The following is a 17,790-nucleotide window of genomic DNA, read 5'->3' as shown; positions in this document are numbered from 1 at the left end:
AGACACTTCAGGGGCTGCACGTGGAGCTCTGTTTTTCATCATCTTTGCTCCCCCCAGTCTCTCCTGGAAGTCCACCATGTTCAAATGTGGAAGAAGAGTTGAATGTGTGGCAATTCCAAGAGCAGAAAGTGTACTTAGGCTTCTGTAAGTTACCTGCTTGGGCAGGTGCACACATAGGACCAGGTGCAGGATTCACAGGGCTCCGTGCAGATGAGAACACAGGGACCCTTGTTCATGGATGGGCCTGCCTGCTGCCGGCCACTGGCTTTCTCTCCTGCCAGCTGCTGGGCAACATGGCCAGACCCAGCTGCGTGGGCTCTGGGGATGTCAAGGCACACGTCTGCCTTTCCAGGGCCTCCTGCAGGTGGGCACCCCTAAGGGTGGCAAAGGGGCAGGGAAAGCTCTCAAGAAATCTGTGCCCAAAGTTTTGCTTTTTCCACTCTAAAAGAAGCTATCAGTACCTACTATGTGCAACAGAGCCCTTGACCTTGAAGGCTCACAGCCAAGTTTAGATATTAACCAGGAAAGCCAGGGGTCCAGTCTCCAGAGGATCCACCTCCCCTGTCCTGCAGGAGCGCTGAAGGAAAATGTTAGGCAATTCAACCTAGCAAACATTTACCCAATGCTAGTTGGGCCCAAACTCCAGTGTCAGGCACAGAAGTGTCCAGAAGAATGAACTGATCCAGTTATGCCTTCCTAGTGCTGACCTTGACAAGCCATAGTAGAAAATGTCCTTGCACCCCAGGGCAGGGGGCACTGCAGAGCTGAGGGAAAATGGAAGGGAAGAATACGTCCCACCTTGGGCAGCCAAGGAGGGCTCCCTGGAGGAGGGGATACCTGAGAGGCAATGCCAGAGGAAGCATGGCTTCTGAAAGCAGAGTTCAGGAGGATAAGGTGCTCCAGGCAGAAGAGGCAGCATAAGGAAAGGTGAGGAGGGGGGCATCTTTGTAGACCCTGAGCTAGTCCAGTTCTGCTGATGCAAGAGGCAGAGGTGGGCCAGGAAATAGCTGTGAAAACTTCTGCTCAAAGTTTTGCTTTTTCCACTCAAAAAGAAGCTATTTGTACCTACTATGTGCAATAGACAGAGCCCTGTCTGGAGGAGGGCACTCTGCAGGTGGCTTCTGGCCAAAAAGGCAGATCCCAGCCATGTGCGGAGGACCCCCAATGCCCAGGAAAATGCAGCAGCAGGAGATAGGCAGTGCGTCCAGCGGGAAAGAGCTCAGGTGACAGTCAGACATCCTGGATCCCAGCCCCTGCTCAGCCACTCATAAGCTGTGTGACCATGGGCAAGTTACTGAAGCTCTTTGAGCCTCAGCTTCCTCATCTATATAGTGGGCATCAGACCATTTATAAGCACAAAAAGACATTGTACTTACTAAGGGGACAACATACTGCCTGGCACCCATGGGCAGCCATGGTGCCACTGCTTGTTGACAATTCTCTTTCTTGACATTCATCAATCTAGATAAGGCACATCATTTCTGGGACTGCCAGACCCTCAAAGGTTCTGAGGGTCAAGTTCATCTTCACAGAGGAGATTCTGATCAGAAGAGAGGTCACAGGCTCAGAAAAAAAGGCAAAAGAAATGATGAAGGTACTAATCAAAGTATTTAGGAGCGAGGAGGACCAAGTAAAAAGGATGACGCCCTCACAGTGGATGAGGAGGGAAATTATCCACTTTCTTGCTGCAAAGATGAGGCCTTGACATGGGCTACTGGTGAATGACCCAGTCTGTGAAGACCAGATGACATCCTACTCTGGAACTCGCCGCAGGGGCCATTAACCCTTCAGGAGAGCAGGGAGTGTGAGAGGAAACCATCCAGGGCCGCTGGGCACCATCCTGGCATAACAGTGGCCTGGGAAGGCTGAGGTAGGCACTTCTCCAATCCCGACATTCCCACCACCTGCCTGGGGAGAATCAATACACATTCAAGAAAAAGTGACTTAAAAGGGGTTTAACTAGAACCACAAGGATGAGCAATAGCAAGTGCTGGCCAGGACGTGGAGATCAAGGCACCTTCACACACTGCCCCCAGAAATCTGAAACAGGCTGGAGTGTAATGGTGCCATCTTGGTTCACTGCAGTCTCCGCCTCCTGGGCTCAAGTGATTCTCTTGCCTCAGCCTCCTGAGTAACTGGGACCACAGGTGTGTGCCATGACGCCCGGCTTGTTTTTGTATTTTTAGTAGAGACAGGGTTTCACCATGTTGGCCAGGCTGGTCTCGAACTCCTGACCTCAAGTGATCTGCCCGCCTCGGCCTCCCAAAGTGCTGGAATTACAGGCATGAGCCACTGCGCCCAGCCTGTATTTCCTTCTTTTTGTGGCTAAATAATATTCCATTGCAGGGGTCGATCGCGTTTTGTTTTTCCACTCATCCATTGATGGACTCTTGGGTTGTTTTCACATTTGGCGGCTATGAATAATGCTGTTATAAGTATTCACATGTGGATGTGTGTTTTCCGGTCTCTTGGATAGGAGTGGAATTGCCGGGGCGTAGGATAACTCTGTGTTTAACTCTTTGGGAGCTGCCAGGTACTTCTTTCCCTATAGCAACCCTGGTGCCTGGACAAGGCCCAGTTTGTAGAAAGTGCTCAGAGAAACACCTCCTGGCTTACTGAGTATTCACGCAAGACTGAACACTGTACATATTTCTCACTAGGGCCGGGCGCGGTGGCTCAAGCCTGTAATCCCAGCACTTTGGGAGGCCGAGACGGGCGGATCATGAGGTCAGGAGATCGAGACCATCCTAGCTAACACGGTGAAACCCCGTCTCTACTAAAAAATACAAAAAACTAGCCGGGCGAGGTGGCGGGCGCCTGTAGTCCCAGCTACTCGGGAGGCTGAGGCAGGAGAATGGTGTGAACCTGGGAGGCGGAGCTTGCAGTGAGCTGAGATCCGGCCACTGCACTCCAGCCTGGGTGACAGAGCGAGACTCCGTCTCAAAAAAATAAAATAAAATAAATTTCTCACTAAATCCTTATGGTCCCCAGGACAAGCATCACTATCTCAATCTCACAGGTCAGAAGGCAGTGTCAGAGATTAAGGGCCTCATCTGACGAATGGGTAAATGGCGAAGTAAGGGTCTGCTAGTGCTCTAAACAGTGGTTTGGCCCCCCAGGGACGTTTGGCCATGTTTGGGCCATTTTTGCTTGTCATGGCTTGGGAGACATTACTAACATCTAGTAGGTAGAGGCCTGGGATGCTGCTGAATACCCTATAATGCACTGACAGCCCGCATCACAAAGAATTATTCAACCCCAAATGTCAATCAATACTATCCAAGTGAAGAAATCCTGATCCAGAAATTTTTTTCAAAAACAGGAGCTAGAGTTGTCAGAAAAGGTTTCAAAGACAAGGTGGGCCTTGGTTTGGACTTGGTTTTGGGGCAGATCATCTGAAAGGCATCTTTTGCCTGATTTTTATTTTCTCTGACAAGAATTTTAACCTACAAAGTTTCCCTTACTGGCCAGGTGTGGTGGCTCATGTGTGTAATCCCAGCACTTTGGGAGGCTGAGGCGGGAGGATCACCTGAGGTCAGGAGGTCAAGACCAGCCTAGCCAACTTGGTAAAAACCTGTTTCCACTAAAAATACAAAAAAAAAAAAAATTAGTTGGGTATGGTGGCAGGCACCTATAATCCCAGTTACTCGGGAGGCTGAGGCAGGAGAATCTCTTGAACTCGGGAGGCAGAGGTTGCAGTGAGCCGAGATCGCGCCACTGCACTCCAGCCCGAGCAACAAGAGCAAGACTCTGTCTCAAAAAAAAAAAAAAAGTTTCAGCCTGGCGCGGTGGCTCAAACCTGTAATCCTAGCACTTTGGGAGGCCGAGGTGGGCGGATCACGAGGTCAGGAGATCGAGACCATCCTGGCTAACCCGGTGAAACCCCGTCTCTACTAAAAATTACAAAAAACTAGCCGGGCGAGGTGGCGGGCGCCTGTAGTCCCAGCTACTCGGGAGGCTGAGGCAGGAGAATGGCGTAAACCCAGGAGGCGGAGCTTGCAGTGAGCTGAGATCCAGCCACTGCACTCCAGCCTGGGCGATAGAGCGCGACTCCGTCTCAAAAGAAAAAAAAAAGTTTCCCTTACTTCCTTGAAGAGATCACCTAGAAAAACTCCAGCCTGGAAATAAGCCAAGCCCATTTTTGACTCTGGCAAAGTGAAGATGTGAGGGCAGTACCCTGGGCCGGCAGCATAAATGTGACCTGATCTACACACATGCTGAGGTCTGGAACAAGAAGCCACCACCAGCCCTAAGGGCCGGAGCAGGGAGCCTCTCCCTGCCTCCCATTGCTGCCAAGAATACTAGCTTCCTCAAGATGTGCTGCACCAAGGACCAGCACTATGACAGGCAGGTCTGGCTCCGGGGTCACAGAGCCATAGCTCTGAGCACACAGGCCCCGCCGCAGGGGTTCCTGAGGGCCAGGAATGACCATGATTTGATGCCACCAAGGGCTTAAGGCCCACCTCAGAGGTGGTTTCTGCCTCTTCAGCATCTAGCCCAGCACCAACTTCACCTGCCTAACCACAGCTGCCCTCTAGGGACCTGCAGGATTGGATGCCAGAAGAGTAGAGAAAGCAGAAAGGCCAGGGTCATGGTAGGGGAATGATCCAGCATGGGCTGCAGAGGACAAACAGGCAGGGGACGTCTTCACCTTCGGAGTCCAGGGCCTGGATCTTCAGCTCCAGCGGGGAGTCCTCCAGGTAGAGCTCGCGGGTGGTGGAGACGATCTGGATGTCATGGATGAGGTCCACGATGGCATCACAGCGCAGGACCTGGCCTGTGGCTGAAGGAACCCCAGGGAGGGGTCAGCAACAAAGACAGTCCCCGCCCCTGGCTCCACTTCCAAGCCTTGCAAGCTTACACTCTGGCAAAGACCACAGTGACCACCAGCTTCACCCTCAGAAGCCAAGCAGCTGCCTTGCACACAGCCCCGCTGACAGTTAACAGGGACTACCAGAAAGGAAGGGCTGTGGGGGCCTTGTCACCACCCATTCTGGCTTTTCCAGTGGGGCACCAGCATTTAAAGCTGTGGGCAAAGAAAACTCCAGGAAAACTTAGTTTCGTTCAGGGTGTAACCATTCAGTGAAGTGACAAGGGTTATAGTATGATGAGTTCCCATCCCAAAGACAAGAGCCCTGTCCCTTCACTGAGATTAGGGATTACACTGGTGGTTTTTGGTTTTCACATATGCTGGTGTTTTTATAAAAGACTATCAACTACAGTACAGAAAGGGCTGGTGGGCACACCCAGAGATTTTTTTACTTGCTCCATAAATAAGGTATGTAAATGGCATTACCTGGGGAACCCTCAAGTGTAAGGATAGCAGCAAGAGATACAAAATTATTCTGACCATTCCCCAGGTACCATATAAAAATACTTGTGCACTTCAGTGTTGTTTTCTTGCACAGCAATACAGTCTCATGTATCAAAAGCCTTAAAAGTATTCAAGGCTGGCCAGGCATGGTGGCTCATGTCTGTAATCCCAGCATTTTGGGAGGCCAAGGCAGGTGGATCACTTGAGGTCAGGAGTTCAAGACCAGCCTGGCCAACATGATGAAACCCCATCTTTATTAAAAATACAAGAAAAATTAGTCAGGCCTGGCGGCAAATGCCTATAATCCCAGCTAGTCAGGAGGCTGAGGCAGAAGAATTGCTTGAACCTGGGAGGCGGAGGTTGTAGTGAGCCAAGATCACGCCACTGCACTCCAGTCTGGGTAACAGAGTGAGACTACATCTCAAAAAATAAAAATAAAAATATTCAAGGCTGTGGCCCAGAAAAACTGGTAATTTATCTTAAGAAATAATGTAAAAGAACTCTAGTTTGTTCTCTGTATAAAAACATTTATTTTTGTATGTAACACTGAAACGAACATCTGAAAACACTCTAAATGCCCAATACAAGGGAATGCTTATAGGACAACCTCCTGTTAAGAATATTATTTGGGCCAGGTGTGGTAGCTCACACATGTAATCCCACCACTGTGGGAGGCCAAGGCAGGAGGGTTGCTTGAGCCCGGGAGTTTGAAACCAGCCTGGACAACATAGGGAGACCCCCAACTATGCACAAAAAATTTTACAAATTAGCTGGGCATGGTGGCATGCACCTGCGGTCCCAACTATTAAATACTTGAGAGGCTGAGGCAGGAGGATTGCCTGAGTCCAGGAGGTTGAGGCTGCAGTGAGCAGTGTTGGAGCCACTGCACTTCAGCCTGGGTGACAGAGTAAGCCACTGTCTCAAAACAGCAACAAAAAAAGAGAATATTCTTCAGCATTAAAAATCATTGTATGGGCCAGGTGTGATGGCTCAGGCTTGTAATCCCAACACTTTGGGAGGCTGAGGTGGGCAGATCATGAGGTCAGGAGTTCGAGACCAGCCTGGCCAATTTGGTGAAATCCGTCTCTACTGAAAATACAAAAATTAGTTGGGCATGGTGGCACATGCCTGTAGTCCCAACTACTCAGGAGGCTGAGGCAGGAGAATCACTTGAACCTGGCAGGCAGAGGTTGTAGTGAGCCGAGATCACGCCATTGCACTCAAGCCTGGGTGACACAGCAAGACTCCGTCTCAAAAAAAAAAAAAAATTCATTGTATGGTAAAATGGAACATGTCCTACAATCTAAGTAGGGAAAAGCATGATAGAAAATTATATTGTTGTTGTCAAACTATTTTACAACATAATTAGGTATGGGGAAGGAAAAGGAGTGATTTCATAAATTAGGATAGCTGTCATAGTAATGAGTTGATACCCATTAAGAGTTATTTAGGGCTGGGCGTGGTGGCTCACACCTGTAATCCCAGCACTTTGGGAGGCCAAGGTGGGTGGATCGCCTGAAGTCAGGAGTTCGAGACCAGCCTGGCCAATGTGGTGAAACCCCGTCTCTACTAAAAATACAAAAATTAGCTGGGTGTGGTGGCAGGTGCCTGTAATCCTAGCTACTCGGGAAGCTGAGGCAGGAGAATCACTTGAACCCGGGAGGCAGAGGTTGCAGTAAGCTGAGATCACGCCACTGCACTCCAGCCTGGGGGACAAGAGTGAGATTCGGTCTCAAAAAAAAAAAAAAAAAGTTATTCAGGTAACAAATAATAATTTAGAAATTTAGCAAGCCAGCCTCCACAAAAAGGGAACACAGTATAAAGTGCTGGCACAAGGCCCTGGATGGGTGTTGCTTGTTGGGTGCCTGTCTCCTGCCTGGGTGTCCTGCCACCCAACAAGAGAAAGCCCTGCCATGGGCTCAGGTAGTCTCTGGGACCCTGAGTCTCAGTGGGCATTTCCCTGTCTCTGGCTCCCACTGGGGATCACAAACAGTACTCAGCCCTTACTGATGTCCTCTGCGAAGATGATGCTGGTGAGGCGGGCAGGCTGGGTCAGGCGAGCCTGCACCACGGCCTTCTGGGAGCACTGCTGCTCATCCAGGCCCAGCGGCTCGATGCTGGCCACCTCCGGCCGGGTGGACAACCTGCAGTGGAAGAAGACAGCATTTACTCTCTGGAGCTGCACTGCAAGGCACAGCGGGGTCCAGACATCAGGCTGTGGCTCCCATCTAGGGCACAGCCCTGGACCCAAAGACAGAATTGAGGTGGGTCACCAACACAGCTTCAAACCCTGAGGAGACGTGGGGCCCTGCCGAGGCCTCTCCAGTTAAGACCTCCACAAGCTGAGGGCTCCGGGCCTGTGCACACAGTCCCCATGGAGCAAATCAAACAGGGGACCTCACACCTGGAAATGACCTCAAGGTTCAACAGATGGCCACCGTCCAAGACTCCTGCAGATGTGGGAGTTGTTCAGTACCAGCAGGAAAGCTGCTCAAGGGATCCCATGAGCAGCACGTTGAACAGGCACAGGCATCTCGACCAACCTCTAGCCCAGGCCTGGAACACACCAGGCTCCGGGCATCAGCTTCCAACCCCTATGGGTTCCACTAACCCGTAATGATAACTACGATCATGAGCTCCCAGTGCCTGCAGAGCAGATATTATTACAGCCACAGACGGTAGAAAGACAGATAAACACATCCACAAATAAGCCCAGACGTCTGTGAGCCAATTTCCCCAGGGAGGATAACAGGAGGAAGGAAAACAGGAATGTATGGGGAAAGCTATCTGGTGTCAGTCCCTCAGTTTTTCCATCCATGGCCCAGGATAACTGTCCCAGGCCCAGGTGAGAAGGGGACGAGAGGTAGAGGACAGCAGACTCCACACTGAGCGTGCCCAGCTAGCATGTGCTGTCTATAGACAGGCACTCAGGCCTAGTGTACAGGGCCTCCAAAAGAATGCCACACGGAACCTGGGATGAAGCAGGGCTGTGGCAAGCGGCCGGCCATGCTGCCCTTAGAGAGCTTATAGTGTGACCAAGGCCCCAGGAGGGGCCACTAAGCCGTGCCTGGCGCTTGTCTCTCGGGGTGCACTCGGCACAGCACCCGACACACAGCAGACACTCCAGGGTCTCCGCATCCTCCCCAACTTTGCCTAAACTCACTGGAACACCCACAGCCACGAGTATTCTGAAGGATACTTGTCAGAAACTGCCTGGTGTCAAAAAGCAATGGTGCATGGCCAGGTGCAGTGGCTCATGCCTGTAATCCCAGCACTTTGGGAGGCCGTGGTGGGCAGATCACCAGAGGTCAGGAGTTCGAGACCAGCCTGACCAACTTGGTGAAACCCCATCTCTACTAAAAATACAAAAAATTAACCAGGCTTGGTGGCGGGTGCCTGTAATCCCAGCTACTCAGGAGGCTGAGGTAGGAGAATCACTTGAACCCAGGAGGCAGAGGCTGCAGTGAACCAAGATTGAGCCATTGCATTCCAGCCTGGGCAACAGTGAGACTCCGCCTCAAAAAAAAAAAAAAAGGGCAATGACGCAGAACACACCCAGGTAGATGTCCCGCCTTCTGGTTGGATGGCAAGTGTCTTCCCTGGGCCAACCGGCATAAGGCCCCTTCCAATACACCTGAGCACACCCACCACTCTGACACTACCTGGCCACAGTGGGCTGCAGCAGGAGGCCTGCAGATGGACCTTGGAAGTTCATGGAAAATGAGCTGCACCCATCAGTGAAGGAAAGCAATCTACACCCCGGAGGAAGTGTGTCTGTGGCCCCTTGGGAACTTCTTCCAGGAAAACAGCATGGCACAGAGTCAACGAACAGAGCAAAGCAGGCACAAGCACACAAAGGAGACAAGAAGCAGGTGCCTGTGAACCGGGCCCATGCCCGCTGGAAACACTCCGTCCAACTATCCAACTGCTGACAGCACTGAGGCCCTACGGTATTTTTCGAAGGGCTTTAAACTTCCCACACACAAGTACACAAAACAGAGTGTAGAAACAAGGACAAATCAGAAAATTCACACGGGGCAGCAGAGGCTAAGGAAACAACAAATCCTGGGTCCTAGATTCAATCTGGGGGCAGAAAAAGGAGCCTGTACTTTCTACTGAATTTTGCCGTAGACCTAAAACTGCTTAAAAAAAAAAGTCTACTCTGCTTCAGTGGCTCATGCCTGTAATCCTAACACTTTGGGAGGCTGAGGTGGGAGGATCATTTGAGCTCAAAAGTTCAAGACCAGGCTGGGCAACAAAGTGAGACTCCATCTCTACAAAAAAAAATTTTTTAATTAGCCAGTGATGGTGGTGTGCATCTGCGGTCCCAGCTACATGGGGGGCTGAGGTGGGAGGATCACTTGAGCCCAGGTGTTCAAGGCTGCAGTGAGCTATGATTGTGTCACTGCACTCTGCCTGAGTGACAGAATGAGGCCCCGTCTCAAGCAAACAAACAACTAGAATAAATGAATAAATATAAAGAATAAAGAAAATAAAGTCTATGGGGGGGGGGGAAGAGAATTCATCATTTCCCACTGCACCTTTAAAAACACTGGGTATATATCATTCAATGGACCCTGGGAACTGGGATCTGGAGTCCTGGTCTGGCCTGTAAATCCCACACCCTCTCCTAGCCTCTCTCTCCTCAACAAAATAGAGACAACCACTCTTTTCTTGCTTCATAACAGCAGTATATTAATCTCAGACACAGGCAATAAATGCAAACAGAGCTCTTCCTATCCAAGTAAAAGAAGCCTGAAATTCTCCTTGTAAAACTCCCCAAGCTCTTCCCTGGGCTGCCACTGAGATGCCCAGACAGCCTGCAGAGTCCGGCTGCAGTCACCACACCTTTCATGTCCATGTCGCAGGGCTACGTTAAGGACCCATACAAGCCTGAGATAGCCTTGCACAACAGACGTGTAACACAGGTGAAATGAAAACGTGTTTTCATTTTCCGTCAAAAAAAAAAAAAGGTAACAGGTGGGATTAATTTTTAATAAACCTTGTTTTTTAAAAGAAGTTTGAGGTACACAGCAAAACTGAATGGAAAGTATAGATTTCACGTACATACCCTGCCCCATGCATACACAACACTTCCCTCAACATCCCCACCACAGTGGTGTATTGGTTGCAATGGAGGAGCCTGTGGTGACCTTACAGTCACTCAGAACACCTGCAGCTGACATGAGGGTGCACACTTGGCATCCCATGTCCTGTAAGTTTGGACATATGCATAACGGCCCACACCTGCCATGACAGTATCTTTCAGAACAGCACCACTGCTCTAAAAGTCCTCTGCACTCTGCCTGTTCCTTCCATACTTTTAAATTCCTACTAAAAAGTCATATTTTTAAGAAAACATGTGATTTACCCCAACACATCCTAAATATCATGCTTCTGACATGTAGTACTGGCTGCATTTTCAGAGCTCACAGTCACACGTCTTAGTCTGTTGGGCCTGCCATGACAAAACATCACAAACAGGGTTTTTCCAACAACAGAAATGTATCGTTCACAGTTCTGGAAGCTGGCAGTCCAAGATCAGCTGGCATACTGGGTGTCTGGTGAGGGCCCACTTTCTGGGTCATGCCTGCTGTCTTCCCACTGTTGTTACATGGCAGAAAGGGCGAGGGAGCTCTCTGGGGCCTCTTGTATAAGGGCACTAATCTCAACCATGAGGGCCCCACCTTCATGACCCCATCACCTCCCAAAGGTGCCACCTCAAATGCCATTGCCTTGGGGATGAGGTGTCAACACATGAGTCTGGAGGGACACTGACATTCGTTCACATGGTGAATGGTTCCAATGCTGACCTGGCTCTGAGGCCTGGCCTCCTGGTGGAGGGCCATGCAGGTGCAGGGCTCTCATGTCCTGGGGTCTCTGTGGACACCTCCAACCTCTGCCCAGGCTCTACTTGGGAGGCAGCGGGTGCTGAGTGCTCTTGTGACCTTAAGAAAGTCCCTACTCTCAACACTCAGAGCCTGGGGGAGAGAGAAAGCAGCCTGGCCTGGCCTGGGAAGGCTGGCCTCAGCCATCTAAGGCAGCTCCCACCCCTCAGGCCTCAGGGCATGGGGCTTGGTCCCTGCATCCCCTCTTCAGCTGGCTGAGCTCTGTACAGCAGAAGTGAGACTCCATCCTCCCAGGGCTTCCTCACAAGCAGACCGGGCCACGTCCAGCCTCCACAGATCCCCGCTCCTCTGGGGCCTGCTCTCTCTGGGTCAGGACCTGCATCGGAAGCAGGGGCAGCCCATCCCAACACCTCCCGGAGGCTGCAGGCAGCTCAGGCTGGTTTTCCTGTGACTAGTGTGAGTGTTCCTTTCAGTTATCTGACTTCCTTCCCGGGCATTCTGAGCCCACCCATAGCTTTGGGCATGTCTTTAAGGGACACAAAAGAACCACAACAGCCACCAATTCCGTTCTCATCTGTAGGGCAGGGCCCCCACACACCCTGCCTTCCTCACAGGGGTGTGTAACGCTAGATGAAAAAGCACAACAGAAAATGTCTGCCAGAGAATTACAGAGGGAAAGGTTTGCACCAAACTCAAAGTAGAGAGGGTGGAAGTGGAAATGGTGGGGGCAGTAAGGAGGAATTCACTTTTATCCAGAAGGTTTTCTTTCTTTAAGAAAAGACTGGAAATCAATATAGGTTGTTACACAATGGCTAATTCTGATGGTAGGAATATGGGTATTCATTATATTGTTATTTCTTTTCTATGTTATTCTAACTTCTAAATAAAAATATCTTCCCCCTAATGTTAGTTAGTTATAACTAAGTTATAATGTTAGTTATAACTAAGTTATAATGTTAGTTATAACTAAGTTATAATGTTAGTTATAACTTAGAGAACTACTGCTATGTCCTCAACTCACAGATCGGTAAACTAAGGCTTAAGAAAATGGGAATGGTTTAAGGCCATGGAGGCCAGGCTAGGACACAGGGGTTCCAAGCCTAAAGGCAGGATGCTTTCTGCTATTGTGGTCATGCAGAAGCGCCCTCCCTCCTAAGGGCTGTCTCTGTACCTCACAGCTTTCCAGGATGGGCCTTAGAAAAACTCCACAGGTGTTCCTGGAGATTCAGGCTGGCTCTTTCCCGTGCTGGGAATTAAAGAGCTGGCCAGTCATGTGCAATCCAGGAACGTTTCTGTTTCCAGGATCTAGGGAGCGAAGATTACATCTACATGGAGGGTAATTCTTCACAGACATGGTAGTTGATCAAACCAACCCAGCCAGAGAGACAGGGAGTGCAGGAGGAGATAAGACATGTGAGGGCAGGCAGGAACAGCTCGTTTCTGGAGAGCACTGAGATATTCAAGGACTGTTTTTTATTAAAAATAAAAGTGTGCTGGCGGAGTGTAATGATTAACTTTACACGCTAACTTGACTGAGCCACAGAGTGACCAGATATTCAGTCAAACACTAATCTGGCCATTTCTCTGAGGGTGTTTCTGGACGAGATTAGCATTTGAATCTGTGGCCTGGGTAAAGCAGATGCCCCCTAATGTGGGTGGACCTCATCTAATCAGGTAACGGCCTAAACAGAACAAAAGCCTGAGCGAGACAGAAATCCTGCTCTGGGCCTCACAGTCATCGAATGGGGATGTCAGTGTCCCTGCCTTCAGACTCGAGTTGAAACACAGGCTCTTCTGAGTCTTGAGCCAGCTGGCCTTCAGACTAAAACTAAATCATCAGCTCTCCTGAGATTCCAGCTGAATGCAGCTCTTAGGACTTGTCAGCCTCCATAATCATGTAAGCCAATCCCTTATACTAAATCTCTCATATACATAAGAAAGGGGTATGTGTATAAGATATATATATATATATAGGCTATACATATAGCCTACTGAATATATGCATATGAGCTATATATATGATATATATGTCCTATTGGTTATGTTTCTTCATAAAACCCTTAATCAGGGAGGGTATAAGAAATGAGAAGGGCAACTGAGGAAAGGAAAGGGCACCATGTGTCCCGCCCAGAGCTAAACACTTCTATTTATCACTGAATCCTCCACCAGCCCTACATGGGAAAACCAAACTGAGGCTCAGAGAGGTTAAGTAATTTGCCCAAAGCCACACAGCTGTCACCGGCAAGGCCAGCTATCGCAGCCAGACCTTGGTCACTCCAGACCAGATACCTCTCCCATTCCAGGAGCATTTTCTCCAGGATATGACACACCTACCACCAGTTTAGATGATGCACAGATGAACTATTTTTTAACTGACTCATTATGCATTTTAAATATTACATATTCATTTAAGTGTTTTAGGAAAAACAAATGTACCAAAATCATGAGCTCATAAATGTTAATACGAAAGATAATGTCAATGCTTTTTAAAAAGTGAGTCATTTTGAAGGAAATGTTCAGTAAATTCCAGTATAGGTAGTACATAAAAGAAGCAGCATTTTAATGGTGGCAATGAAGTGACTGCAGTTCCCACCACCCACTACTGAGGCATACATCGGGGAAGCGTGGGTCCAGGGAAGAGGGGAACTGAGCCCCGCAGCGCCAGCCATGCCTTCCCTCTGGTATGGAGTCTGATAAAAGCTGCCATTCTCCAATTTCTGGGAGCACGGGGGCAGGGCAATGTCCTACACTGATATCAGGAACTCTAAACACCAGACAGGCCTCTCCCTGGGTGGCTGGGACCCACCATGAGGAACAGAGGAACCACTGGAAGAGGCACGTGGCTACAACAACTCACATAGTCCCTGACCGGTACAGGCTCTGGGCCATAGGTGGCCCATGCAGCCACTCAGCCCATACTCAAAACTGGGTCTGAAGACACAGCGCTCAAGGACATGCAGGGCCTCACTAAGCAGAAAAGGCAGGGTCTGCACATAGGACTCACTGGCTGAGATGCCGACACTTTCACCTGCCACCCACCGAAGCTGGGTCAGCCCGCACATAGCCCAATTCACTTGGATTCCACATCAGGTTTGGCCAAAGAAACAGAGTCGGGCTCATGAGACTTTTCTGCGGAAAAGCCCTCCCCAGCCCATCCAGTCTAAATGAATAGCCACTCCTCTAAAAGGACACTTGGTCCTCTTGCCTGCACACCTGTTGTTCTTCCCTGCACCTCAGCAGGTGGGCAGCATATCTGCCCCAACTTCCCACTTACCAACACCTCTGCCCCACACCCTCCCACCCCCAACCCGGCACACATGGCAGGCTTCACAGTTGGGAGTGGTGCGTGTGGCTTTCCCAGGGACCCCTCGTGCAGTGCAGCAAGTAGCCCTCAGTGATGGAGACATGGCTCACTCAATTCTCTCATCTGTTGGTATCTGTGGAATGGGAAGTCATAAGACAGATAGGTGCTGCCATTCACCAGCTGTGTGACCTTGACCAAACGAGCTAACCTCCCTGGGCTGCCACATCCTCATCTGCACAATGGGAATGAAAATAGCACCTAAGCAAAGCATTGGGCTGAGATAATACATATATAAAGCTCTTGTCACAGCTCTCAGATCCAGGAAAAAGGAGGGGGCTCCCAAATGAAAGAGTTGTGGTCCTGCAATGTTTGGCATGATTCTGACCATAAGAACTTTACTTTTTAAAGAAGGGAGAAAAGTTGGGCACAGTGGCTTGTGCCTATAGTTCCAATTATGCAGGAGGATGGCCTAAGCCCAGAAGTTCAAGGCATTGTGATGATTCCTGCTTGAACTTGTCCTTCCTCTTCCCTGAAGCCTGACCTAAAGCCCTAGGGTTAGGGCCCTCTTCACAGGCCTCCCAATCACACCACCAAGGCATCCTTAAAGCCTGGATCAAAGATTCAGGCCTAAAACAGAGTTACTGGCCCAAGGTTGCACTGCTGGAAAGAGCCTGAATCACCTGCCGTCAAGTCCAACCTCTGTTCCGAAGCCCCTGCCTCCCACTCCTCCCTCCCTCCTAGCTTCTCCACCTCTTCCTCTGCTGTTACTGGTCCCTCCACCTCACATGACCTCTTGACCCACAGGTATGCTATCCAACCTTCTCCACTCACCAAACACGGCAACTCTTCCATGCATCACCCATGCCCCTCCTATCAGCTCTCATTGCACTGCTGGTCCTCCATGGGGCCTCTAAGGCATTCATCCACTTACTGAAACCATAAATACTGGGCTATTCGTGGTATTTAAGATAGTGTTCTAGGTGCTGAGGACACAACTAAGTACAGACTACACATTAACCTCTACCTTCATGGAGCTTTCACTTTAGTGGAAGAACAAGAACAGACAAAATGAGTGAGTGAAAATGGGATCTTAGTAATGGCTAAAGACAGATAAAACGCTGGGAGGGCCAGGGCTGCCATCTTCCATGGACACTCAGAGGAGGCATCACTGAAAGGGCACTGTGCGAGCAGAGACTTTAAGGACAGGCAGGCATGGGCTCTATCATGTGTGGGTGGTGAATGTTCACTCATGGAGACAAGTATATGGCTTTTCTTCTTAATTCTGTTAATATGGTAATTACACTGATTTTTTTGCAATATTGAACCAACCTTGTATTCCTGGGATATGCTCTACTTGGTCATCACATATTAGTCTTGTTTATTTTTCTGGATTTGATTAACTAGTATTTTTTTAAAATGTGCTTTTGGCCTGTGGGTTGTTTTTTTTTCTTATAATGCTTTTATCTGGTTTGCAATGAGTGTAATGTTGGCCTCATAAAAGTGAATTAGGAAACAACTGCTCCTTCTCTTTCTCCTGAGAGTCTGTAAAGAACCTGTATCATTTCTTCCTTAAATGTTTCACAGAATTTACAGACAAGGCCATCTGGGCTTAAAGTTTTCTTTATGAAAAGGTTTTTAGGCCAGGCGCCGTGGCTCACGCCTGTAATCCCAGCACTTTGGGAGGCCGAGGCAGGCGGATCACGAGATCAGGAGTTCAAGACTAGCCTAACCAACATGGTGAAGCCCCATCTCTACTAAAAATACAAAAATTAGCCAGGCATCGTGGCATGCACCTGTAATCCCAGCTACTTAGGAGGCTGAGGCAGAAGAATTGCTTGAACCCAGGAGGCAGACGTTGCTGTGAGCTGAGGTCGTACCACTGCACTCCAGCCTGGGTGACAGGGAGAGACCCTGTCTCAAAAAAAAAAAAAAAAAAAAAAAAAAGGTTTTTAATTACAAACTTAATTTTATCAAATGTACCAAGTGGAACAGAAGGCATCTAGGGCTGCATGCTTTGCAAGTGTTTTCAGAGCATCCCAAAAGCTCTGTGCAGCAGCAGGTCTCGTGTGCCCACCTGACAGCTGTTGAGACTGAGCTCTGGTGCTGTCACACGGCCAGGCTGCCTCCTCAAAGGTACCTGACTCTGTTCTGCTCAATGTCCTCCCTTATCACACCAGCTCCTCTGTAAGCCCAGGGTCTGCAGGCCTCCCCTGCCCTTACCACAAACAACTGTCAACAGGCAAGTGGCCAACCTGTGAGCGTCATTTCTGTGGGGGACATGTGTTGGGTTTGGGCTGCCTGCTTCCACATACCTTTCAGTAACAACACTCAACTTTTCTATGGGTGCCCATCTGCTATGGTCTGAATGTCTGCGTAACCCCAAAATTCAGATGTTGAAATCCTCACCTCCAAGGTGTGACACGTGTTAACAGGTGGGGCTTTTGGTGTGTGATTAGGTCATGAAGTCTGAGTCCTCATGGATGGACTAAGTGTCTTTGTAAAAGAGGTCCCACAGAGCTGCTCATCCCTTCCTACCACGCGAAGATGTCGCAAGGAGTGGACAGTCTAAAACCTGGAAGACAGCCTTCGCCAGAACCTGACCATGCTGGCACTGATCTTGAAACTTTCATTTATTCTATGCTTTATTATGTGTCAGTCACAGAGTGAAACATATCATAAACATTTCATTTGCTTCCCAACAACCCTATTAAAACCCCCATTTGATACATGAGGAATCCTTTGCATGGATGTTAACTGACCTTCATGAAGCCACATCCCTAGATGGGCCTTAGTGTAGTCTAGCTCAGAACCCCTGGTCTGGACACTCTCCTGATCCCTTGTGCTAGGATACATGGAGTTCAAAACAAGGCCACAGGCCTCCCACCTTTACCTGGTGCTGCCTCCAGACCCAAGCAGAAGATGGCTTTAACATCCACCTGAATCAGCCCCCACCTCCAAATGTATCCTGAATACTTTTTTTTTTTTTTTTTTTTTTTTTTGATGGAGTCTCATTCTGTCACCCAAGTTGGAGTGCAGTGGTGCGATCTAGGCTCACTGCAACCTCTGCCTCTCGGGTTCAAGCAATTCTCCTGCCTCAGCCTCCTGAGTAGCTGGGACTACAGGTGCACACCACCACACCCAGCAAATTTCTTTTTTTTTTTTCGTATTTTAGTAGATACAGGGTTTCACCGTGTTGCCCAGGCAGGTCTCAAACTCCTGAGCTCAGGCAATCCACCCGCCTTGGCCTCCCAAAGTGCTAGGATTACAGGTGTGAGCCACCACGCCCAGCTATTACTGTTTTTTTCTTTTACTTTTTCTTTTTT

The 17,790-nt window shown here is 49.3% G+C and overlaps 1 protein-coding gene across 1 annotated transcript in view; it reads right to left on the bottom strand.

Moving 5' to 3' along the window:
- NUP210 (nucleoporin 210) overlaps window positions 1-17,790 on the bottom strand; it is a 104,707-nt gene that overhangs the window by 77,060 nt on the left and 9,857 nt on the right. Inside the window, exons 2-3 of the mRNA XM_007985290.3 lie at window positions 7,322-7,458; window positions 4,652-4,783 (exon numbers count right to left, since the gene is read on the bottom strand). Coding sequence (XP_007983481.3) covers window positions 4,652-4,783; window positions 7,322-7,458 — 269 coding nt within the window. The remainder of the gene's footprint in view (window positions 1-4,651; window positions 4,784-7,321; window positions 7,459-17,790) is intronic.

The sequence above is a fragment of the Chlorocebus sabaeus genome, chromosome 22 (assembly GCF_047675955.1).
Source record: "Chlorocebus sabaeus isolate Y175 chromosome 22, mChlSab1.0.hap1, whole genome shotgun sequence".
Taxonomy (NCBI): Eukaryota; Metazoa; Chordata; class Mammalia; order Primates; family Cercopithecidae; genus Chlorocebus; species Chlorocebus sabaeus.
The sequence above is the reverse complement of the archived record's forward strand: the minus strand, read 5'-3'. Positions and strand labels throughout refer to the sequence as shown.